At 33.6% G+C, this 26,509-nt stretch overlaps 1 protein-coding gene across 6 annotated transcripts in view; it reads left to right on the forward strand.

The window, feature by feature from the left end:
• The window catches only part of EFR3A (EFR3 homolog A), a 135,702-nt gene that overhangs the window by 63,959 nt on the left and 45,234 nt on the right, over window positions 1-26,509 (forward strand). For all 6 annotated transcript variants that reach the window (XM_074202397.1, XM_074202398.1, XM_074202400.1 and 3 more), the window contains exons 6-11: window positions 49-198; window positions 3,325-3,462; window positions 8,241-8,319; window positions 10,385-10,520; window positions 13,869-14,036; window positions 19,254-19,368. In XM_074202397.1, coding sequence (XP_074058498.1) covers window positions 49-198; window positions 3,325-3,462; window positions 8,241-8,319; window positions 10,385-10,520; window positions 13,869-14,036; window positions 19,254-19,368 — 786 coding nt within the window. The remainder of the gene's footprint in view (window positions 1-48; window positions 199-3,324; window positions 3,463-8,240; window positions 8,320-10,384; window positions 10,521-13,868; window positions 14,037-19,253; window positions 19,369-26,509) is intronic.

Consider the following 26,509-nt stretch of genomic DNA (forward strand, 5'->3'; position numbering starts at 1 on the left):
TTATCTGACCTAAAATACTTATAAATCCTTTCTTTTTTCTTTTCCTAGAATCCGAATAGCTGGGATCAGAGGAATTCAGGGTGTGGTTCGCAAAACAGTTAATGATGAGTTGAGGGCAACTATATGGGAACCACAGCATATGGACAAAATTGTTCCATCTCTGTTGTTTAATATGCAAAAAACAGAGGACCTTGACAGGTATGGTATAAAATTATTTTTAGGATTGACATTTTTATGTAAAGTGAAAATTTTAATTGAAATTTAAATAACACTTATGTGGTAAACTTTGGCACAGGAAGTTTACTATTCTTTAATTTTGTTTAATATTTTTTCCAGTTTATAAACATTTTTTTTTCCTCTTTCTCACTCTATTCTAAGGTGATCCCCCCTTCCAACCCCACCCCTTTTTTAAAACAAATATATGCCTTTAGGAAAACAAATTCTTATAATGCCCACAATCAAATATGTGTATCTCATTCTATGTATTTAGTCCATTTTCTCACTGTCAAGTAATGGGTACTTCTCATTGAATTTCTTTAATCATCGTTTGGTTATTATCTTGATCACAGTTCTCAAATTTTTTTTATAATTGTACATTTTTACAATGTTGTTATTAATTATTCTGGTTTTACTTATTTCATTCTATATCAGCTCATATATATCTTCCTAGATTTCTCTGAAACCATCCATTTAATCATTTTTTATGGCACAATAACATTATTACATTCATCTACCATACTTTGTTTTGCCATTCTCTAATTGATTGAGACCTCCTTAGTTTCTCATTCTTTGCTATCCAAAAAATGAGCTACAAATATTTTTGCACAAATGAGTTCTTTTCCTCTTTCTTTGATCTCTTTGGGCTAGCAGCCTAATGATTTTTTAATCTTTTAACTTTATGAAAAAAATAATAATTTTACAGTTACTTAATGCTTAATTGATCTTATAGCTTCTTATCCATATGTTTAATGTTTTAATTTTAACTCACTTTTTGAAACTTGCTTAAATAATATGGTATTGAGCTTTTCTAATGGCCCCTAAAATTGATTGTTTGTCTTATAATACTAGCAAGTTAGATATATTGGTAAAGAACAAAACTGAATTCTTGGTGCTTATGAGAACTTCATAATGCTTATTTTTTTTTTTTTTAGGTTTTTGCAAGGCTTAAGTGGCTTGCCCAAGGCCACAGAGCTAGGTAATTATTAAGTATCTGAGGCTGGATTTGAATTCAGTTACTCCTGACTCCAGGGCCGGTGCTCTATTCACTGCACCACCTAGCCCCATAATGCTTATTCTTAAGGAGATCTATAATACCTAGTAAAAGAAATCAGTAAGAATTAATGATCCAAATTATATGATTTTAAAAACTATAAATAATAACTGGTGGCAGAAAGCTTTATTTTATACTCTCATATAGTTGATTTTAGATTGAGTTCTAGGCATATAGTAATTCAATAGATTTTTCATTTATTTTTATTACCTATTTAAAGCTAAAAGTTTGTACTTCATTGTACCTTGTATGAGCCATATGTATAATTTATATGCTTCTTACTTTCATCATGCTTTTATTTTTGCTTGCAGTTCATTTTCAGATTTTATAATGATCATTGTTTCTCATTCTTCTATTATCCTTCAACATCATCTGAAATGATGTTGAAAAAAATATTCCCCTAAATAAATATCCTAGGATTGAAAAGTCAATTGTAATGTTCAAGTGCTTACTTATTATAATAATAATAATAATAGTTAAAATTTATATATATTTATAGTTACAAAAGGATTTATGGTCAGTATCACACTTGATTCTTATAACCTCATGAGGGAAATATAAGTGTAAATATTTCCATTTCACAAGTGAGAAAACTGGTACATTTAGGTTAAGGGGTTTGCTTGAGGTCTTAGAAGATGCTACAAGTGTCAACTAAAACTGTTATCTTTTGAACTGGGAGTCTATATTCAAAGACCTTTTGAATAGATTTTGTCCTTTTAATACATGTCCTTTGACCTTTTTAAATGTCAAACTCATCTGATACTTGTTTTCCCCAACCCTTTTTTTAATGTTTGCATAATTTCTTTTCCTAGTATTCCAATATTGAAAAACAGCAAGTTCCACTGTTTTCTTCCTCCTTTGATACACTGAGAGATTCCTTTTATTAAATCTTCACTTTTCTTATTTAATTTCTTTCCCTTTGAAAACCCCTAAGATTCTAAAAGGATACTTGTTTCTTCTTCTGTTCATTGTTGCAGAGTAGTGTCAGTTTGCAGCCAATCAGGTTAAAATGTAATTGGAGAATGTTTAACAAACAAACAAACAAACAAAATAATCTTCTGAACAGGTGAAGTCAAATATGTACTTAAGATAAATGAATATGGTCAAATTGTAGATAATTTTATGGTAAATGGTATTTTATGGTAAATTTCATGGTCTTTGGTATGACACTATCTTATTGGCACCACTGTCAATTATGTGTCAGTCAATCAGCAAGAATTTATTTAATACTACTACTATATGCCTAACAGGTATGTAGATAGAGTACCAAGTCTGCCATTATGAAGACTTTTTAAAGTGAATAGTATTTTATTTTTTCCAATTACTTATAAAGATAGTTTCCAACATTCATTGCCCATAAGATTTTAAGCTCCAAATTTCTCTTTGTCCTTCCCACCCCTTCCCAAGAGGACAGGCATCTGATAGAGGTTATGCATGTGCAGCCATGTTAAATATATTTATATACTATTATGATGTGAAAAAAAAGAAATTGAACAAAAGGAAAAAGCCATGAAAAGCAACAAGAAAAAAATGAAAATAATATGCTTTGATCTGCATTTAGGCTCCAAAGTTCTTTCCTTGGATTTTTCTCTCATGGGTCTTTTGGAACTGCTTGGGGTCATTGTATTGCTGAGAAAAAGCTAAGTTAATAGTTGATCATTGCATAATGTTGCTTTCATTGTGTACAGTGTTCTAGTTCTCCTCACTTCACTCAGCCTCAGTTCATATGAGTCTTTCTAGATTTATTGTTTTAATGGGGAGTTCAAATCTAACCTCAGTTTGTTTGCCAAGTTTTTGCCCATTTCTAACCCTTAGTACTTCTAAATCATTTTGTACTTCCTTTTGTCTTTTTTTGTTGTATTGCTCATGTCAGTGAATGCCCACAAAAGTACAGTGAATGTTGCTTGCTTTAGGGCTTATAAATGCATTTTAGTGAGTAGGTGAATTCACAAATAGGAAATCCACAAATAATGGGAATAGACTGCTTTTATACTTGACAGTCAGAAATTGGTGATAGTCTTTAATTCATTCCTTGTTGTGTTCCTCTTTCTCAGTCGAATAGGCCCTCCTTCCTCTCCTTCAGAAGGTGACAAAGAAGAAAACCCTGCTACGTTGGCTGAAAACTGTTTAAGAGAACTGCTGGGCCGAGCCACATATGGGATCATGAGTAATGCTGTTCGACCAGTTTTTGCGTAAGCAATGTTTTATTGTTTCTGCTTTCTGATTGCCCTAATCTTTTTCATTTGCAATGAATTTTTCATTTTTGATACTGCTAATTTGTTTTCCTTCTTTCCTTTTAAAAAAAATCAAATTAACCAATGGTTCATCTATTTTACTGAGTTATTTTCCTCTCCCATAAACCAGGTCAGTTTTTATTAATGGTTTTCTTACTTTAGTTTTATTAAATTCTCCTTTGATTTTTCAGAAATTTGGCATTTTAATTGAAGATTTTTAATTTGTTCTTTTTTCCTGTTTGTTTTTGGTTGCATTCTCAACTTTTTTTAGTCTGTTCTTTTTCTATTTTATTGATAAAAACATTTAGAAACATGATTCCCGCCCCCCCCCCCAACGGCTTTGTCTACATCTCATAAATTTTCGTATGTTGTCTCATTAGATTCATTCTTTTTCATGAAATTATTATTTTCTATGTTTTGTTCTTTGACTCACCCATTCTTTAGGATTAGCTTATTTAGGTTCAATTAACTTAAAATCTTTTTTCATTTTCCTTTATTGAATATAATATTAATTATACTGAATAGTCTGAAAAAGATGCATTGAATAGTTCTGCTTTTTCTTATTTTATTGTGAGGCTTCTATGCCCTATAACTTAGTCAGTTTTTATGTGGGTGGAATGAACCAGGAAGAAAAAAAGTATACTCCTTTCTATTCAGTTTTTTCCAGTGGTTAGCATACCTATCTTTTCACCTCATTAATTTTTTTCTTATTTTTGTTAGATTTACCTAGTTCTCAGAGATTAAAGTCGAAGTTACCACTTTTAAAAATGTGTTTGCTTTTGAGGCCTTTATATTTAGTATTGACATTATAGTTATCCTTTCCATATTGCAGGGTTTAGAGGCTTGGCATCCCATGATCTGGAAAATCTGCATAAAACTTTTTGATCCTCTCTTATGTTGGGCTTAATTTTTTTCTTTTTCTTTTATGAGGTGTTTAAAGTACCTTATTGTAAAATTTGTAAAATCTTGTAAAGTTACGTATCTTATGCATTTCTGAGTTTCTAAACTTTTTCTTTTTTTTTGTCTGCTAACCTTTGCAGTTTGTTTATAACTTCTGCAAAACTCTCCCAAAATTTCCATTTAATTTTTTATGCCGACCCAAGATATAGGAGTAGTAATCATGATCTCAGACAACTTTAAAGCAAAAATAGATTTAATCAAAAGAGAAAGGCAGGGAAATTACTCTTTGGGTCAGCAATATTACTCAACATTGTTTTGTGGTATTTCTTTTTTTTTTTTAATTTTTATTTATTTAAGGCAGTGGGGTTAAGTGACTTGCCCAAGGTCGCACAGCTAAGTAGTTATTACCTGTCTGAGGTCAATTTGAATTCAGGTCCTCCTGACTCCAGGGCTGGTGCTCTGTCTATTCACTGCGCCACCTAGCAGCCTCTTTTTATGCTCTTGAAAATAAGTAAACAGTTTTACAAAACAGACAGAGGAACTATTTGAACATAAATATAAAGCACTTCGTATAAATAAAGTCAAAGAATTTCTGGAGAGAGTAAAACATATTAGTAAAAACAAATAATTTAGCCTTACTAATCTATTTAATGCCATCCCAATTGTATTAAATCTTACTGTTAGAAAAACTATTACCAAAGTTTCATTTGAAAGAACAAAAGGTTAGAAACTTCAAAGAAACCAGAGAAAAAAGATGTAAAGGAAGTAGTATTAGTCCCTAAACTATATTATATAAGGGAAGAGCATTGTTGAAGTTATAAAATGGATAATTTCGATTATTGTAAATTACTATTATATTGTATAAGTAAAATCTGTGCAGCCAAAAATAGAAGAAAGGCAGAAAACTGGGGGAGAGTTTTCATAATCAAAGTTTCAGATAAGGTGACATTGTGTTGGAATATTGCTATGCTATAGAACAGGGCTATCCAGATATACTTTCAAAAGTTTTTATTGAAACAATGGACAATAGACTTTGATTTGCCATTTTAGTGATATCTCTGTCTGTAGTACCTTGGCTTCATTTCCTAAAAGCATTTAATAAACCCACAGGGGTCACATAAAATTGCACTGTGGGCCTCATTTTGTATAGCCCTGGTATAGAACTTGAAGAGGTGGTTGATTTAGAAAAAACAGGGTAAGACTTGGATTTATCAAGGCATATGCTGCCCACCATCAAAGAAACAGATAACAAATAAAAATAAACTAGAACAGTTTTACATATATATATGAATGAGTGTATTTATATATGTATGCGTTTATAGATATGTAAATACACACACGTCTTAATGATTTGACTACACTGAATTTACTTTCTTTACTCTCAATACCATAATCATACCTACTAACCTCCTGTTTCATCAGTTTCCTATGTTTACTAGTGTATTCTATCAGATTTCTTTGCAATTCCAGCTTTTTTCCAGTTAACTTACCTTTTTTTTTGTTCGTTTTGACAATTTACTCTAGTTTTCCTTTGGTGTGCTTAAGTTTTTTTAGTTCTTAGTCTTTTCATGTTCCCCCTTAATGCTTTTATAAAATACCTTAATTGTCCTCAGTTTTGCTCTTCTTTCAAAGCAAAAATAGAAGCTGTACTGGTATTTAAAACTTGTTCCTTCAACTTTTCTTCTTGAAATTTGATGTCTGATCTACTTCATTTAGTCCAAATACCTCTTAGTCACTAACCTGATTACCTTCATATTCAGTTTCAGTTTTTCTTTATTCTCACATTCTTCTTCCATTAGTTTCTCTCATAGAAGTCAAAAGTTAAAGGAATGACTATGTCTTTAGGTCTTTATCTTTATCTTTTTTTTTCTCATTTTAAAGATTTTATTTATTTTGAGTTTTACAATTTTTCCCCTAATCTTATTTCCCCACACACACACACACACAGAAGGCAATTTGTCAGTCTTTAAATTGTTTCCATGGTATACATTAATCCAAACTGAATGTGATGAGAGAGAAATCATATCCTTAAGGAAGAAAAATATAGTATAAGAGATATCAAGATTACATAGTAAGATCAGTTTTTTTCCTAAATTAAAGGTAATAGTCCTTAGTCTTTGCTCAAACTCCACAATTCTTTCTCTGTGCACAGATGGTATTCTCCATCACAGATAGCCCCAAATTGTCCCTGAATGTTGCACTGATGGAATGAGTGAGTTCATCAAGGTTGATCATCACCCCCATGTTGCTGTTAGGGTATACAGTGTTTTTCTGGTTCTGCTTATCTCACTCAGCATCAGTTCATACAAATCCCTCCAGGCTTCCCTGAATTCCCATCCCTCCTGGTTTCTAATAGAACAATAGTGTTCCATGACATACATATACCATGGTTTGCTAAGCCATTTCCCCAATTGAAGGACATTTACTTGATTTCCAGTTAATTGCCATGACAAACAGGGCTGCTATGAATATTTTTGTACAAGTGATTTTTTTTACCCTTTTTTCATCATCTCTTCAGGATATAGACCCAGTAGTGATATTGCTGGATCAAAGGGTATGCACATTTTTATTTCCCTTTAGGTGTAATTCCATACTGCTCTCCAGAAAGGTTGGATGATTTCACAGCTCCATTTAGGTCTTAATCTTAAGGAAAATTGGTAATAGTTTATAATTGAAATATTTAATAGAAATGTTCCTTTTAAATATTTGTCTTTCTGTTTCTCTTTTGTTCTTAATTACAGAAGTGATGTTTTATGTAATTTTTAAACCTTTGATCAATGTATTATCCTGCTTTGTTTTTATTGATTGGTAGTCATTCCATTATGAATTAATAATTAATAATTAATAATATTGCCGCCTTTTTGCCAGTTCTTACTACTTTACTATTTTATGTCCTATTATTATTTCTAGTTTTAGATATGTTTAGTGACTAGCTATAGTCACTAAATAATAATTTATAATCACATTGAGTACATTGCATATTGGGAAAGTTTCCATTATTTCTGATACAATTATATCCATTGTCCCTAGTTTTTTTTTAAGAAGGATTTTATTTATTTTGTTTTACAATTTTTCCCCCATTCTTGCTTCCCTCCCCTTACCCCACACAGAAGGCATTTTGTTAGTCTTTACATTGGTTCCATGTTATACATTTATCTCAGTTGAATATGATGACAGAGAATTCATATCCTTAAGGAAGAAAAATAAAGTATGAGATCATAAAATTATATAAGATAACTTTTTTCCCCTAATTTGAAGGTAATAGTCTTTGGTCTTTTTTCAAAGTCCATAATCTTTTTCTGGATACAGCTGATGTTCTCCATTACAGATAGCCCAAGATTGTCCCTGGTTGTTGCACTGATGGAATAAGCAGGTCCATCAAGGTTGATCATTACCCCCATTTTGCTGTTCGTTGTCCCTAGTTTTTAAGTAAATAAGAACCATTGTATTAAAGATAGTGAATAACAGCCTTTGCTTGAGTTGGATTTTTTTAATTAGACAAATTGAAAGGTGATTTATTTTGTATAGATTTTTTATTCTTTGTAAGTTACATTTTAGTTTGCATGTTTTTCATGCATGTGTGATGTTGAAATTATTTGTATGGGAATGATAGCATTGTTATTGAATATACTGTGCTAGGTTAAACTTTCTCCTTTTAAACTACAGCCCTTTTTATTTGCATGTCAAGATGGAGAGGGAACCAGCAGAGAAGTAGTATAGGCTTTGTTTTATTTGGTTGTAGTTGTTTATATTTTTCTTATTCTTCAGGAAAGAATAAAGGTATTGGTATTTATGAGACTTGGTCTTGCTGAAATGTTTTTTTCTTTTGCTTACAGACATTTAGATAATCATAAACTCTGGGATCCCAATGAATTTGCAATCCACTGCTTTAAAATTATTATGTATTCCATTCAGGTAAGGTTTAATTATTTTAATTACTAAATGAGGTTGGTTCTGAATAAATCTCATTTAAATCTTCCACATAGAAGACTCATCACAAGAGTAGATTAAAATTACACTTAAGCTTTTGGAACACTCTGTATAGGAATTTCTTTTTACATTCAATTGATCACTAATTTTTGCTTCATTTTTCATAATTATTTATTGAACTTCAATTCACTTATGGGGGGATAGGACTATGATATAAGTTAATCATGTGAGACTGATTTTAAGATGAACTTTTTAATATTTCCATAGGATTCCTTTTTAAAATGAATTTTTATTGATATCTTTCATTTTTACATCACTTACATTTCTCCTCAGAGAGTAATCCCCTGTGACAAAGAAAAAAAAAGGAGGGGTAAAAAAAGCATAAATATAGTCTCAAAAAAAGATAAAAGATTGCATCTTCTCCTTCACTTTGAAGAGTTTGGTGAATAGGATTGTTGAACATTGTATTTATACAGTTATTCATTTATAGATTATTTTGCATTTATACACATGTATGTATGGAGTTTTTAGAAGGTGATGATTAAGCTGAGTGTGATAGGAAATAGGATTCAAAGAAATAAAACTGACATCCTCCCCACAGATGCAGAGTTCTGATTGATTAAATCAGTGGACTATCTATTCAGTTTACTCCCGAGTTACATAAGTCATTATAAGAGTTAACATAGCATGCTTCAGTAGATTCAGTAGATGCTTGGGTGGACTCAGCTGAACTTAGCTTTGATGCTGGCTTTTGGCATTTGCAAATTCTTGGTCCAAGGCTACATCACTTAACCTTTCTGAACCTTACTTGTCCCATCATTCAAAAAAGATTGACAATAATTTTCATATATATTTGACATAGCTAGTATGGAGATTAAAAAAAAGGGAATAATAAATAAAAGTCTTTACAACCTTAAAGATATAAATGCCAGATGTCTTCATTGTCATGTTAGAAGTGTCAATACCTTGTTAGGATAATTAACATTTAATATTAATAATAATAAACTCCTTTATAAGCTCCTTTACAGCAAGAATATTGTCATTGCTCTTTGTTCCAGTAACCAATAGAGTTCTCTGTATAGCCTAAAAATATTTCTGAAATTAAACCTTGGAGGCTCTAGAAGAGAAAGTCAAACATTCAAGAAATTTCTTTTTCGACTTGACTCCTACTAATGTCTCAATGATCTTTCAGGTGCTTTTGCAACATATACTTTTTTTTGATGGATATGTCATAACAATTATACATATCAACAAATAACTCTTACTCCAAATTTAATATGATTGATTAAATATTGTAATAATTATCTTCTAAAGAAGATGTATAGGCTTTAATCCTATGCACTTGACTTCATTTTATATTTCATTCTTTTGACAGCCATTTTACCTAGGCACACATACTTCAGAGCTGGTATTCAAACTCATGTCCTCTTTATTGCAACTCCTGTGTCCTTTCCATTATTGCACTTCTTGTCTATTGCACTCATTCTTTGAAATTTTATATTGACTGTCTTTGTTAGTATAATAATGGCATTTATTTAATGTTTATGTTATATGAACTTCATGTTAAACCTCTGAAGTATAAGTACTATAGTTAATATGCCCACTTTACACTTGAGGAAATAGAAGTTTAAATTAGATGATTCATTCAGGGTTATACTGCCTTAAGGCCTAGAAATAGAATTCCTGTTCAATTCTTTTTGACTCCAAGTCTAGCATATTATCTACTATGCCACTTAGTTTTTTGTATAATATGAATTCTTAAATATATATAGTTTTAAAAATATAGTCTTTCTTCTATGCTTAATAATATAAATTTACTTTTCTTGAGAGTATTTGAATAAATGTTGACACATAAACTTGTGTTTTAGAGACAAATATAATCAACATTCCATAAGATAAATTAGAAATTCACCTTTCCTTGAATGTTGTGACAAATAGAGAACTGTTTAAATTGAAAATTTGTAACAGATTCCTTTGATAAAGTAAAGTAATTTTTAAAGGTAAGGAAGGAATTGCCTTTTACATATAAGGTATTGTTCATCTTTATTAGGCACAGTATTCCCACCATGTGATCCAAGAGACCCTAGGACATCTTGATGCTCGGCAAAAAGATTCTCCACGTGTTAGAGCAGGGATTATCCAGGTTCTATTAGAATCAGTTGCTATTGCTGCTAAAGGATCTATAGGTAAGTAATATTAAAAGAAACATTTAATATATTCCTGTTTATTGAATATATTTGTGGATTAACAACATGTGAAAAATTTTCTAAGAAGAAACTTGATCATAATGCATTGTTTTTTCCTTGACTATTTTAATGTAAGTTGTTATGCCCTGAGTTCAGTGACCATACACATGCATGTGCACACACAAGCACACGTGCAAAGCATATATGCTTCACACATGAATTTTTTTTTTTTTAGATTTTTGCAAGGCAGTGGGGTTAAGTGACTTGCCCAAGGCCACACAGCTAGGTAATCATTAAGTGTCTGAGGCCAGATTTGAGCTCAGGTACTCCTGACTCCAGGGCTGATACTCTATCCACTGCACCCTAGCCACCCCTACACATGCAATTTTATTCCAATATATATATATTTTTTTTAGGTTTTTGCAAGGCAAATGGGGTTAAGTGGCTTGCCCAAAGCCACACAGCTAGTTAATTATTAAGTGTCTGACACCAGATTTGAACCCAGGTACTCCTGACTCCAGGGCCAGTGATTTATCCACTGCACCATCTAGCCGCCCCTCACATGCAATTTTAAATAGAAAATAGTCATTCATTTTTTATTTCTAGTAAAACTTTTTATTGATTAATTCAATGAATATCAAGCATATATATTATATAGAAAACTTTGTGCTGGGTTATATGGAAAGAAGAGAATCACATCCCTTTAGGAATTTATGATGTGGAACAGGAGATATCAGAATGTGACATAGGATGCACAAGTAATTTCTGCAAAACTTAGAAGATGGAAATCATGCACTTAATGGAAGAGATGGCCCGAGGTCTGGGCTAAGAATTTTTGGAGATCACAGAATGAGAGAGACAGTTTGGTAGAATAAAGTACAAAAGGATCTAGGACATATTCAAGGATCCAATTTGACTGTAACTTAGCAGAGTAATGAAAAATTTGAAGAATTTGAGCAAGGAAGTAAATGACATAAGTCACATAAGACACATAAGGTTAAAGTAAATGGAAACAAAAATTCACAAGTGTTAATGAAAAACAATAGTTTTTTTTTTTTTAAAGAAAATGCTGATGGAACAGTATACCAAAATTTCTATCTAAAAGCAATCCTCAAGAGAAAAAATCATATCTCTATAAACATTTATTTAAAAAAAAGATAATCAGGTGCATTGTAGATGCATTTTAAGTTAGGAAGTCAAGCTGTCATCCTAGCATAAGTAGACAAGAAGAGATATTAAAAATCAGAGAAGAAAATAAATAATCCAGAAACCAAAAAAGATACATTTAAAAGCTTATCCTTTGGGAAAAAAGTAAGATTTATAAAACATTAGCCAATCTAATTTAAAGGCATAAAATCATGTCAGCTAAATAGAAAATGAACACCATAAAATTGCAATAAAATAAAAAGAAAGAGAAAATAACAATAATTAGATCCTATTCTATACAATTTCATGCTAAGAAAATCGAGATCATCAAAGAATTTGTAGTATACATTCAATAATACAAAATATCTAAAGAAAGAGATCAAAGAGAGCACTTAACTCCATCTCAGAAAAAGAAATAGAACAATCTTTAAAGGAATTAGTAAAGCAAAATCTCTTAGATATTTATGGATTGATGAATTGTTGAACTTTAAGGAATAATTAATGCTCACAATTTTCAAAAACTGAGGAAATCATCATTGTTACTTGTAGTTCTAATAACAAACAGAGGTGGGCTAATGGACAGAAATATAAACCAGTAGCATTGATTAATCTCTATCCTTTTTCCTTTTTTGTCATTTTAGCCAATATATGTAAAATGGTACCTTAGAAAGCCAATAGATTATTGTCAGATAAGTGCATTTCAGAATTCTTGGTTTTGGAGGTAGTACATTTGTGGGTAACAACAAGATCCAGGGTTTGACTATGTTTGTGAAGAGCTGAAGTTGGGGAGAGGAATAACTCTTGGGAAACAATTAAGTACTGAGTACTTTAGAATGTTGAAGGGAGAATTGTTAGAAATGTTGAAGATTCTAGTGTGAGGATAGAAATTAGGGAGAAGAGAAAATTTAAAGGCTATTAGGTATTGAAGTCATTGGGGCGAGAAAAAGAGTGACCTAGAAGTCTCTAGATAAGAATTACTTGGTAGAAATGAGGAGCACAAACCTCAAAGGAAGAAAGGTTACTGAGGGAAAGAGGAAAGAGGAAGTGGCAATAAGTTTCAAGGAGTATTTCATTTCCCTTACCTTGTCCAGTGAACCTAGGAGAATGAGGGAAAGTACATTTAGTACTGGAAAAGGTAACCAGGGAAGGTTTTGCTATCAGGGGAAGTTGTTTCATTAAGTGTTAATAAATGGAAAGCATGAAATAAGAATGTATTTAAGATAAAGGAAAGTTTGTTGCCTATGGAGCAGACTTTCCCAGAGGGCACAGTGGAAGGATTGAGTGAAGTTAGGGTGAAAATTTGGGACTGGGGGTTTGAGAAAGATGGAAATGAGGAATTGAGTGTTAGGGAATGTGTGGAATGAACTCCTCTAACCTCAAAGAATAGGGCAGCAGAGATGAGAAGCCTGACATTAAAGGGAGGATTGTTCTTCTTGACGCTGGAGTTAATCCACATCCCAGTTGGGAGATGTTTGACAGTAGGATGTGAAAGATGTTTCATTTGGTCCAGATGGAAATGATTGCTTCAAGGTAGATGCATGATACCTAGCTTGTGTCCTCAGAAAAACCTTTCCTTAGGGAACATGCTGGGTCAAGAAGGAGATGAAAGACTCGATATTTTTGTTGCTTTGAGATCTTCGCTTCTGGAGAGGGAAATGGTAGATTCCCTTTGCAGTTAGAAGACCCTTTCCAACTTCCTTTGGTGTGTTGTCTTCTACCATTAGATTATTAGTTTCTTAAGGGCAGAGACTGTTTTTCTTATGTATATCCTCAGCAGTACTCAGCTCATAGTATATGCTTTATAAATGCTAATTGAATAGTGGCCCCATTCTATGACACCACCGATCTATTAAATAGCTTCTCCTAGATCATATTGAGTCTCAATTGAGATTAGAGAGATCTCAATATGTAAAAGAGGGGATGATCACGACTATGAAATTCTAAAAAAAATGGGAGTTTACCAGAATCAAAAGCACAAACAATGTTTGGCTTTAGAAAGGAACAAGTATATTGTTCAGAAACTAGAACAAAAGACATAATAAAGAATTTGGTTGAAGTTAGCTTTTTTAAAAAAATTCCTTCAGTCAATTAAGATGTGCTTAGAATTTAGCTCAGTTTGAGGATTGTGCAAAATGTCCTAATTTTTAATTAAGATTCTAATATTGGAAAAGAACATCTATTCTTATGCATGATATTTTACAGGCCCCACAGTACTAGAAGTATTTAACACCTTATTGAAGCATTTACGTCTCAGTGTTGAATTTGAAGCTGGTCAAATAAAGACCAGAGCCAGAATCAGAATCAGCAAAAACACAGGTACCAAAGATGAGGATGAGACGATAGTCCAGAATGCCATTATTCAAACAATAGGTGAGTGAACTTTACTTTTAAATATTAATTATTTTCAAAAAATATGTGTAATAAGCAAAACTACTAATTCAAGGCATGAAACTTAAGTTTTGAAAGAGGAATATTAACTTAGTCTTCACATAGAAGCTTCATCGACATCATTGAAATACTGATTTTGAAACTTATATGTATACATAAAATATTTTCTGAAATTAAAATAATTGCCACATAAAATAGAATTATTAACAGAGCCACATTCTCATTAGAAAAAACAAAGTTTTTAAAGATATTTCTAGATTGCTTAGGAGAATGAGTAAATTTGCAAAGTACTACATATGGAGCATTATTTTTTTCCCTCAATTGATGTTGAATTCCAATATATTCTAATGTGATAATAGAACACTATGTATTTCTGTAGCAAATTCTGAACATTTGTTGATCCTTTAGATAATTTATAAGAGTTATGAAATATTAGACACACAAATACACATTAAATATATGATTGCTATTCATGTGGGAGGTTTTTCCTAATTAATTGATGGCATGCCATTTGGGTTATTTAATTTAAAAAAGAAAAATTGACAAGGATTTTAATTTTTTTTAATCCTTTCTTTTTTTTTTTTTTTTTGGTTTTTTTGTTTTTCCTAGGCAGTCAGGTTAAGTGACTTGCCCAAAGTCACACAGCTTGGTAATTATTAAGGTTTGAACTCAGATTTGAACTCAGGTCCTCCTGACTCCAGGGTTGATGTTCTATGCACTATACCACCTAGCTACCCTACTCTTTTCTTTACCTTATTTGCCAAATACTGAATTTGGTACCTTGGTATAATAATAATAATATAGGCATTTTTACTTTCATTGTTTGATCACACCAGAAATGTAAGCTTTTCTCATGGACAGTTACTGATATTATTAAAAATATGTTGATGGTTACAGGAAATATCAGTAAATTAATGAATTCTGGTTTTTTGTTACAAATATAGAATCACAGAGTGGGAAGGGTCCTATGTAATCATGCTTCACTTCATGTCAGTATTTAATTCCAACTTTGCCTGTTTACTGGTTTCTCAGGATAAGAGAAGGTTAGTGTGAATGGAATAATCACTACCTGAATAAAGAACTCATTCACATGATAAATGAAAATTACAAGGCTAGTTTGGATTCTCTAAGAATTCCTTTAAAGAAAGACATTTGAAGGAAAAGGAAAAGTCTAAAAGCATTTTTAGAACTGTATAATTGATGAAATCTTTTTATTTTTTGACTTTTGCAAGGCAATGGAGCTAAGTGACTTGCCCAAGGTCACACAGCTGGGTAATTATCAATTATTATCTGAGGCCAGATTTGAACTCAGGTCCTCCTGACTCCAAGGTCTGTGCTGTATCCACTGTGCCACCTAACTGCTCAGTTGATGAAACTTTTGTGGGTATTCGTTTATGGTTATAGAATTACTGAGTCAACAAGCAACTATTATTCATTAAGCAATTAAGCATATTATGTGTCAGGTATTGTGCTAGGCATTGCTGAAAGGAAGAGTAAAAATATGATACAGATCCTTAAGGAACTCACATTTCAATGAGAAACCAGTAAAACAAATATGAAAGTAATTTTAATGGGATAGCTTTTAGATGGGGGTATGGTGAACAGTCATTGAAAAGGCAGAGTCAGGATATGTGCTAATTTAATGGAATTGCAGAGTATGTAGAGGGAAATAAAGTGTAATAAAACTGGAAAGATAAGAAGAGGACTGATTGTGAAGAACTTTAAAAGACCAACAAACATACTGTATTTGATCCTGGAGATAATTGAGAGTCATGGGACTATTGAAGGACAGGGAATGGAGGGAGATTTGATGTGGTCATACATGTAGTTTAATAAGGTAGTTGAGTTACTGCTTTTTTTTTTGATGACCTCTTAATCTATTTTACTTGGGGTATTTACTTTTGTATTTCTCAAAATGTCTAAATAAAACATTATGTCAAAAACCAAAAAAGATCAGAACTTTGCATAAAGAGAAATAAATAAGCTTTGCTGATAGCCTTGCCTATTCTGAGCTTGTCTGACTAGTTTGAGTATTGTTTTCAAACCATGACACTCACTTTGTCTTAGGAAATAGCCTTGTATATTGGAACACATACAGAGAAGAGTCAAGAGTAAGTATCTGCTATTTTCCAGACACCATACTAGATGCATGGGATACAATAAAAGGCAAAATAAAATCCATGCTCTCTTAGTCCAATGATCTCAAAGTCTAATTGGAAAACACCATTCAAACAACTATATGCTAACTATATATATATATTAGAGATAATCAATATATGAGGTGGTATTTGCAATTAGAGGGATTGGGAAGAGTATTGTAGAAAGTGGGATTTTTAGCTTGTTAGAGATGAAGGAGAGAAATAATTGCAGCAAAAATAGAGTCAAGTTAAAAGTGTCTTGTATAAAATGCAGCAAGATGTCTAATGTTATTGGATTGTAGAGAATGTTGGAGTAAGTGAGGTGTAAGAAGATAGGAAAGTTGGTAGGGGAGTATTTTATGAAGGTTTTTGCATACCATAGCATTTTATATTTGATCCTGGAGATGATAGGGAGCCCCTGGAGTTGATTGAGGAGGAAGGGTGAGTGATATGGTAAAAACCTACATTTGTAGGGAAGATCATTTTGATATCTGAATGGTAGAAAAATTGGAATCTTGAAATCTTTGAGGAAGGGAAAGGGAAAACAATCAGTGGGCTATTTATTGTAGTAATCTAGGCTAGAGATGATAAAGAGCTACAATAGGGCAACATCATTGTCAGAGGAGAAAAGGGAGGATCTTTATAATGTTTAGAGCTAGAAATCGCAAGTCTTAGCAACATATTGGATATGGATGAGAGAGAAGATTCAATGTTGATTTTAAACCTGAGTGACTAGGAGGTGGTACTCTCAAAAGTAATAGGAAAATTAGAAGAAAAGGGGAAGGAAAGGGTATAATGAATTCAGTTTTGATTATGCTTTTAAGATACGTATGGGATATCCAGATTGAGATGTCTAATAAGTAGTGGGAGATGCAAGACTAGATATCTGGTAGAAAGTTTAGGGCTGAATTATTATCATCATAGAGATGACAGCTGAACCCATGGGAGTTAATGAGATCACCAAGTGAAATACTACACTTGATCTTTGCCAAAAGGCCGAGAAGCGATACACCAAGTGAAATAGCATGAAGACAGAAGAGGGTCCAGTATAGAACCTTTTGGGATACTGATGGTTAACAGGCATGACCTGGATAAAGATCTAGCAAAAGACACTGAGAAGGTACAGTCACCTAACCTGGAGAAAGCATTGTTATGGTAACCTAGATAGAAGAAAGTTATCAAAGAAAGGAGGTTCATTAACATGATTAAAAACTACACAAAAGTCAAGGATGAGAATTGACAAAAAACTATTAGATTTGTCAGTTGAGTTTTTTAGTGACTTTGAAGAGAGAACAGAATCTATTGAATGATGATATCTAAATTTTATAAAGTGAGAAAAAAGAAAGAGATGCATTTGTTGTAGATGACTTTCTTAAGGAGTTTAGCCATAAAAGGGAGGAGAGACATGGGACAATAACTCTTGGGGGAGGTAGGTATCAAATGAGGGTTTGATGAGAGTGATGGAGATTGTGGGCATGTTGGTAAACAAGCAGCTAGTAGTGAGAAATTAAAAAGATAATAAAACATTCTGTACCCTAAAGGCCTTTCAATATTTGTGGAGGAAATAACTTGTTCATATTTATACATAGGCAAATAAATGAGGGAGAGAGGATAGGCACAAGGAATTGGGGTGGAGACTGGGAATCCAATTAAGCATTGTGTAGACTGTGATGTTTGAAGTATTAGTCATTCTGTGAGACAAAAATTAGGAAAGTATGCATTTCAGAAATAATCACTCGCTACTGTAGAGGCAAATGGTTGAAAGATACAGTACTAAGTGCCAGCAGCAGAGAGAAGCTTGTTTGATTGGGCTATAGGATATAATAGGGATACAAAGATAGATTGGAAACAATATGTGAAGGGCTTTAAAAACCAAATACAGGTTTGCTTTCTTTTATTGTTTAAGTGTGAAATGACATAATCAGATTTGTGTTTTAAGTTAAAATCACTTTGGCAGCTATGTGGAGGATAGATTGGAATGAGGAGATACTTGAGGCAAGGACTCCAGTTTGGAAGTCATTATATTATCTTGTGAGAGATGATAATCGTATGAATTAAGATGGTAGTTGTATGAGTAGAGAGGAAGGGGATGAATAAGAGATGTGGTATAGGTAAAAAATAGCAAGATTTGGTAAATTGACTATGTCAAGTGAGAAATAGTAGAGAATGGAGGGTCAAATTAGATTGAAAGAATAGTGATGTCCTCAAAAGAGAAAAGGAAGTTTGATGGTAGACAAATGGTTTTGAAAGAGAGGTAATGAACTATATTTTGAACCTGTTGAATTTGAAAAAACTCAAGGATTTAAAATACTTTCTAGACCATTGGTGATGTGAGAATAGAAATCGGGATGTACATGCCAAGTTTTAGCTAATATCCATGTTCTGTAAGAGGCCTTTCTTGGTTCCCTTTAATATCGTCAAATTTATGGGATTCCCTTCTGTTTATTTTGTATATGTGTACAAAGTTGTTTCCAAGTTGTTTTCTCCATTGGAAAGTGATACTCTTAAGGGCAGCAGTTATTTTTACCTTTCATCGTTTCTTCAGCCCTTAGTAAAGTGCCTAACACAATTTTTGTTGACTCTAATTAAGTTCATAGAAATTATATTTAAACCATGAAAGCACATGAAATCACCAACAACTGAATAGCCCACAATTAGCTTATAGTCTTAAAGAGGGGCTATAGCATCCACAAAGGTCATTATAAACTATATTCAAACTTGTATAAAGCATAGTCTCTAACTTCTTATTAAAACAAGATTTCATTTTTTTTATACCTTCATTTTACAGTAGTATAGTATAGTAGACACTTTAATAATTGAATTGGATTGTGTTCAGTTGATTATGTCTAAATGTGATTTTGAGGAGGACAGCTATCATAGTTATGAGTCTATTATTGCTTATGAATGATGTTGAGAAAGCATTTGATTTAAATATCTTTTAAATTATACTACAAAATGAACATATTGGGGATATTGGAAATTTTAATAATTTAATTCCTGTTTTATGTCCTTTTGGAAATGGTGACAAGTCTCCTACTAATTTTTTTTTAATCTTTCATAGGGTTTTTTGGAAGCAATTTACCTGATTATCAGAGATCAGAGATCATGATGTTCATTATGGGAAAAGTACCTGTTTTTGGAACTACCAGACATACTTTGGATAACAGTCAGCTAGGGTTTGTTATTTTTCTATTTTCTTAGACTATTAAATTGAACTTAATTTTAGATTAAAAGTGGAAAGAAAAGTAATTTTCATATTTGTTTAGCATACTGCATTAATTTTGTAAAATTTGTATTATTTACAATTACCTTTAATTTTATAATCAGTTGATCAATTTTTTCTTTTCATTTTTACACTTTAAATTTTGTTAATGCATCTTGTTTTTAACAGTAGAAACATTTACAGATTGTTTTGCTTCATAAGGGACTTCTTATAACAAAGTAAAAAGTTAAGTAAAACTGATAACGAAAGAAAGCAAATTTCTAGGTACAAATATGCATCAACTTCTATAGTATCATGGTTACCAATTTGATTGATTAGTTAATATGTAGACCCAGAATACAAACCTAAAAGATCACATAGTTACTTTTGGTCTGTTTTTAATTTTTTTTAATTTTTTATTTTTATTAAAGATATTATTTGAGTTTTACAATTTTCCCCAGTCTTGCTTCTCTCTCCCACCCCCCCACCCCCACAGATAGCACTCTGTCAGTCTTTACTTTGTTTCCATGTTTTACCTTGATCCAATTTGGGTGTGATGAGAGAAATCATATCCTTAAAGAGAATAGAATTCTCAGAGGTAACAAGATCAGACAATAAGATAACTGTTTTTTTTTTTTTCAAATTGAAGGGAATCGTCCTTGCACTTTGTTCAAACTCCACATCTCCTTATCTGGATATAGATGGCACTCTCCTTTGCAGACAGCCCAAAATTGTTCCCCATTGTTGCACTGATGGAATGAGCAAGTCCTTCAAGGTTGAACATCACTCCCATGTTGCTGTTAGGGTGTACAGTATTTTTCTGGTTCTGCTCATCTCACTCAGCATCAGTTCATGCAAATCCCTCCAGGTTTCCCTGAAATCCTGTCCCTCCCGTTCCAGTAGTTTTTTAGATGATTTCTTGGGATTCTCTAGGTAGACCATCATGCCATCTGCGAAGAGTGAGAGTTTTGTCTCTTCCTTCCCAATTCTAATTCCTTCAATTTCTTTTTCTTCTCTAATTGCTGATGCTAACATTTCTAATACAATATTGAATAGTAGTGGTGATAATGGGCACCCTTGTTTGACCCCTGATCTTATGGGGAATGCCTCTAGCCTCTCCCCATTGAATATAATGCTTGTTGATGGTTTCAGATAGATACTGCTAATTATTTTAAGGAACAGTCCATTTATTCCTATACTCTCTAGTGTTTTTAATAGGAATGGATGCTGTATTTTGTCAAAAGCTTTTTCAGCATCTATTGATATAATCATATGATTTCTGATAGGTTTGTTGTTGATATAATTGAGTATACTAACAGTTTTCCTAATATTGAACCATCCCTGCATTCCTGGAATGAATCCTACTTGATCATAATGTATTATCCTAGTGATGACTTGTTGTAGTTGTTTTGCTAAGATTTTATTTAGGATTTTTGCATCCATATTCATCAGGGAAATGGGTCTATAATTTTCTTTCTCTGTTTTAACTCTTCCTGGTTTAGGTAACAGTACCATGTTGGTTTCATAGAAAGAGTTAGGCAGAGTTCCATCTTTCCCTATTTTTCCAAAGAGTTTATATAGGATTGGAACCAATTGTTCCTTAAATGTTTGGTAGAATTCACTTGTGAATCCATCTGGCCCTGGAGATTTTTTTTTAGGGAGTTCAATAATGGCTTGTTGAATTTATTTTTCTGAGATAGGGTTGTTTAGGTATTTAATCTCTTCTTCATTTAACCTGGGCAACTTATATTTTTGTAAATATTCATCCATTTCACTTAGATTATCAAATTTATTGGCATAGAGTTGGGCAAAATAATTTCGAATTATTACTCTAATTTCCTCCTCATTGGTGGTGAGTTCACCTTTTTCATTTATAATACTAGGAATTTGGTTTTCTTCTTTCTTTTTTTTAATCAAATTGACCAGAGGTTTATCAATTTTATTGGTTTTTTCATAATACCAACTTTTGGTTTTATTTATTAATTCAATAGTTTTTTTTGCTTTCAATTTTATTAATTTCTCCTTTAATTTTTAGAATTTCTAATTTGGTATTTGATTGGGGATTTTTGATTTGTTCTTTCTATAATTTTTTTAGTTGCATGTTTAGTTCATTGATTTCCTCTTTCTCCAATTTATTCATATAAGCATTTAGAGCTATAATATATCCCCTGAGAGTTGTTTTGAATGAATCCCATAGGTTTTGGTATGTTGTTTCATCATTATCATTATCTAGGATAAAATGGTTAATTCTTTCTATAATTTGTTACTATTTCTGCCTTTCTGCAGTTGATCATTAGGTTTTTATGTCCTAATACATGGTCAGTTTTTGTATAAGTTCCATGTACTGCCAAGAAAAAGGTATATTCCTTTCTATCCCCATTCAGTTTCCTCCATAAGTCTACCATATGTAATTTTTCTAATAATCTATTTACCTCCCTAATTTCTTTCTGGTTTTTTTATGATTTGATTTATCTAGATCTGATAGCGGGAGGTTGAGGTCTCCCACTAGTAAAGTTTTGCTGTCTATGTCTTCCTGTAATTCTTTCAGCTTCTCCTCTAAGAATTTGGGTGCTGTCCCACTGGGTGCATATATATTCAATACTGAAATGACTTCATTGTCTTTGATAACCTTTTAGGAGGATAAAGTTTCTTTCCTTATCTCTTTTAATGCTTTCTATTTTTGCTGCTGCTTTGTCTGAGATAAGGATTGCTACCCCTGCTTTTTTTTACTTCAGCTGAGGCAAAATATATTTTGCTCCAACCTTTTTTACCTTTATTCTATATGTATCTCTCTGCTTCAAATAAGTTTCTTGTAAGCAGCATATTGTAGGATTCTGGTTTTTAATCCACTCTGCTATTTGCTTATGTTTTAAGGGAGAGTTCATCCCATTCACATTCAAGGTTATGATTACTAATTCTTTATTGCCGTCTGTGCTATCTTCCCTCTGTTTGTATTTTTCCCCCTTCCCCCTCTTTTATCCATATTCCCCAGTATTTTGTTTTTGAATACCACCCTCTTCAGTGTGTTTGCCCTTCTATATCACACCCTCCCCTTTCCCTTTTTCCCTTTTCCCTTCCCTTCCTTTTGTTATTTCCCCTTATTTCCCCCACTCCCCTTCCCTTTCTCGGTTCCCCCCCTCCCCTTTTCCCTTTTTAATACTTGAAAGGTTAGATGTTTTATAAGTTAACTGAGTATGTGTAGGTTGACTTTTAGCCAAGTCTGATGAGAAGAAGATTCAGGTGTTTCTCCTCTGCTCCCTTCTTCCCCTCTATTACCATAGGTTTTTTGTACCTCTTAGTGTAATGAGATTTGCCCCATTCAATCCCCTCCCTCCTCCCGTCTCTTTCCTGTCCCCCTTTTTAGGGAGGTAGTGTATTTTTTTAGATCATTCTCTCTAGCTCATAGAAAATTCTGAGTGTCTGTCCCTTCTAGTTCAGTATATTCTATTGAATAGAGTCAAAATTCCTGAGAGTTATTAGAGTCTTTCTCCCAAGTGGGGTTAAAGCCAGTTACATCCCATTAGATAGCAGTCTCATGGATAGGTCATGGATGTCCATCATTTCTGGCTAGATATATTCCCTCTGTTAGAGTTATATTTCTCAGGATTTATGAGTCTCTTTTCTCTCCTCCCCCCACCATGCTGGGATATAGCCAATTTCAACTTACTGGATTGCATTTTTTCCCTTTTACCGCCCCCCCTTTTTTTTACCTTTTCATGTGTCTCTTGAACCTCCTGTTTGATGTCCAGATTTTCTGTTTAGCTCTGGTCTTTTCATCAGAAATTTTTGGAATTCTTCCATTTTGTTAAATGTCCATCTTTTTCCCTGGAAGAGAAGGCTCAGCTTTGCAGGAAGGTAGATTCTTGGCTGCATTCCAAGCTCCCATGCTCTTCGAAATATCTCGTTCCAGGCCCTTCGATCCCTTAAAGTTGATGCAGCCAGGTCCTGTGTGATCCTTACTGTGGCTCCTTGATATTCAAATTGTTTCTTTCCAGCTGCTTGCAGGATTTTCTCTTTTATATGAAAGTTCTGGAGTTTGGCCACAACATTCCTTGGTGTTTTCATTTTAGGATCTTTTTCTGGTGGAGATCGCTATACTCTTTCAATAACTACTTTGTCCTCCTATTCCATCATATCAGGGCAGTTTTCCATCACTAGATCCTGTAATATTAAGTCCAGGCTTTTTTTTCTCTTCAGTGTTTTCAGGAAGTCCTATAATTTTCAGGTTGCCCCTCCTTGATCTATTCTCGAGGTCAGTGGTTTTGTTGATGAGCCATTTCACATTTGCTTCTATTTTTTTCTATTTTTTGATTTTGTTTAACTGACCCTTGCTGTCTCATGGAGTCATTAGTTTCTGTAGACTCCATTATTTTTGGGGGGGAGGAGTTTTCTTCATTAACCTTTTGCGACTCCTTTTCCAATTGGTCAATTCTACTTTTGAAAGAGCTTTCCATTTGACCAATTGAGGTTTTGAAAGAATTAATTTCTTTTTTGCATTTGCTCGTTTGAGGATCTGAGAGAATTATTCTCATTTTGTAATTGTCCAATTGATGATCTGAGAGATTTATTCTCCTTTTGTGTTTGTCCAATTGGTATTGATTGTCTCTCCCAAATTTTTAAGCTCCTTCCTTATTTCTTCAAGGAAGTCTTTCTGTGCTGGAGACCAGATTGTATCCTCCTCAGAGGTTCCAGGTCTCTCTGATTTGGGGTCTTTCCCTTCCAGGAATTTTTCTATGGATCCACCTTTCCGCTGACCCTTCTTCATTATGCTAAGACCTTGAGTTGGGGGGGGGGCTGGTTCACCTGGGCTTGGGATGCTAAAGGCTTTACTGAATGCAGTTTCTCTGGCTGGCCAGTAGGAGGTGCTGGTTACCCTCTCTGGGGTGTCTGTGACCTTGGTTGGGAGGCCTTCTCCCTTTGCTTGAGGGAGGGAATTGGAGCTATTGAATTCTTTTGCCTTCAATCAATGGTGGGCTTTACCCTGGCCTGAGGTGATTCCTCAGCTGGGCTGGTTCTTCTGCTCACACACCTGGGCCTGAGGCAGAAGTAATTTGCCTTTGTTTGAGGAGAGGCCCTTGGAGTTTCTCAGACCTGAGAAGCCTAGGGATGGTGTCTGCCATTCTCCTACACAGAACTCTTCCCCCAGCCTGTTCCCCGAGCTCCAAGGGGACAGCAGCAACACCAGAGCCTCTGCTTCCCCGCAGACCCAAGCCCCTTTCATCCAGTCCAGCCCCACCGCTGATCCAGCAGGTCCGGCTCTCAGGCCCTCACATGCCTGGTTCCAATTCAGCTGTTAATCTGGCTGATCCCAGGCTGCATCTCCCTCAGAGCCCAGACTCACCTGCCAGTATTCAGGAGACAAATGCTGAGGTAGATCTTCCTCTCCTGGCTTTTCTTTCTGGGTTTCCTGGTTCAGCTTACTTTTAAGAGGTTTGTTTCATGTGATAGATGGGGAAGAGATCAGGAGACTTTAGAACTGTGCCTGTCTTCTCTCCGCCATCTTCTGTTTTTAATTTTAATTGTCCTGTTGTTGAGGAGTCTCCTTCTGCTAATGCAGATCAGTGACTCTTGTGATTTAATTGTCTAAAGATCCCAGGATTCTGAAAGATTACTTGCCTAGAATCATTTGGCTAATGTATATCTCTATGTATGTTAGCTATAACTTCCTGGAAAGTAAGTACTGTTATTTTATAGATGAGAAAATTGAGACAGATAGAAGTTAAACAACTTAGGATTGTCACATCAAGTAAATGTATGAGGCAGGATATGAATGCAGATCATCCTGGTGACTCCCATGTCCACTGCACTATTGACTGCACTACCTAGCTTCATGTTTGTACACAAGCATACAAACTTTCCTAATAGATGTGCAGTTATTTTCTAGGTGGTGTCTTGAGCATACTGGCTCCATAATATTTCCTTATTTTGCTCATTTTTTTATTCTTACATTTTGAATTATGATTTTGTTTTGGACCAGGCTCTGTTCACTTCTGGAAGGAGTATGGTCCTTTTTATTGTTGATTTATATTCTTCCAGATCTTGGTAATGAGTTCTGTGGGGATGGTACAGTTAAGAGTCTGGAGAATAGTGTTTTGGGGCAGTTCAAGTAGATCCTCATGTTATAGTCAGATTCAGAGAGTTCCTTGATCCCATTCAATCCTAGTCCTATATGTTTCTGAATCCTGGTTTGGGTCAGTGTGACATACCTGCAAAGTTTTAGTTGGATCCAACTCTATTTAGATCTGAAGCTACCTTAAGCCATCTCAAGCTTCATGTGCCCTTCATTGAATTGCTCCATTCCCTCAGTTGAATGATTTCCAAAAAAGTATACTTTTGGATTCCAAATTGTTCTTGGTGGAGTTTCTTGATTTTTTTTGTTTTGCTTTTTAGAAAATAATTTTTTTTTTTGCAGGGCAATGGGGTTAAGTGGCTTGCTCAAGGCCACACGGCTAGATAATTATTAAGTGTCTGAGGCTGGATTTCAACTCAGGGCCGGTACTCTATCCACTGTACCACCTAGCTGCCCCTAGAAAATAATTTCTTGCTTTAATACTCCTTAAAAAATACTTAATGAACAACTTCTGAGAGAATATGGCTATTCTGTTTCTACTCACTTCCATTTTGAGGAAAATCTCCATTGCAAATCTCTATTGCAAGCCATCCTTCTGATATTTTCTGAGTTCTTCTTACTAAAATACCATCATTTTACCTAGTTTATTCTTCCTGTGATCATGTCCATTTATATCCTTTACATCAAATTAGAACTTCCTCTTTTTGTTGTCTTATACTCTTTATTCAGATCCTATTCAACAAATACTTGGGCACCAATATGCCTCAGTTTCTTTAACCTTCTATATATAGGATGGGAGTCATATAGTGATAAGTGATATTCCCTGTTTGCAATGTGCCTACTTTCAGATTTATGGCTAAAATTTGTCCAAAGTGAAGTGAAAGCCTATTTTAGGTTAAAATAAAACCATGCAATTTGCACATCTATAATTTTAAAGTTTAGAAACAGGGAGGGAAAAATTAATTTAGCTGATTTTCTTGAGGTAGTAACTGTTAGCCAATGAATTGAATTTAAAATTTTTTTTCCCCTTAACCTGATTTTGGTT

The sequence above is a fragment of the Macrotis lagotis genome, chromosome X, assembly GCF_037893015.1.
Source record: "Macrotis lagotis isolate mMagLag1 chromosome X, bilby.v1.9.chrom.fasta, whole genome shotgun sequence".
Classification (NCBI taxonomy): Eukaryota; Metazoa; Chordata; class Mammalia; order Peramelemorphia; family Peramelidae; genus Macrotis; species Macrotis lagotis.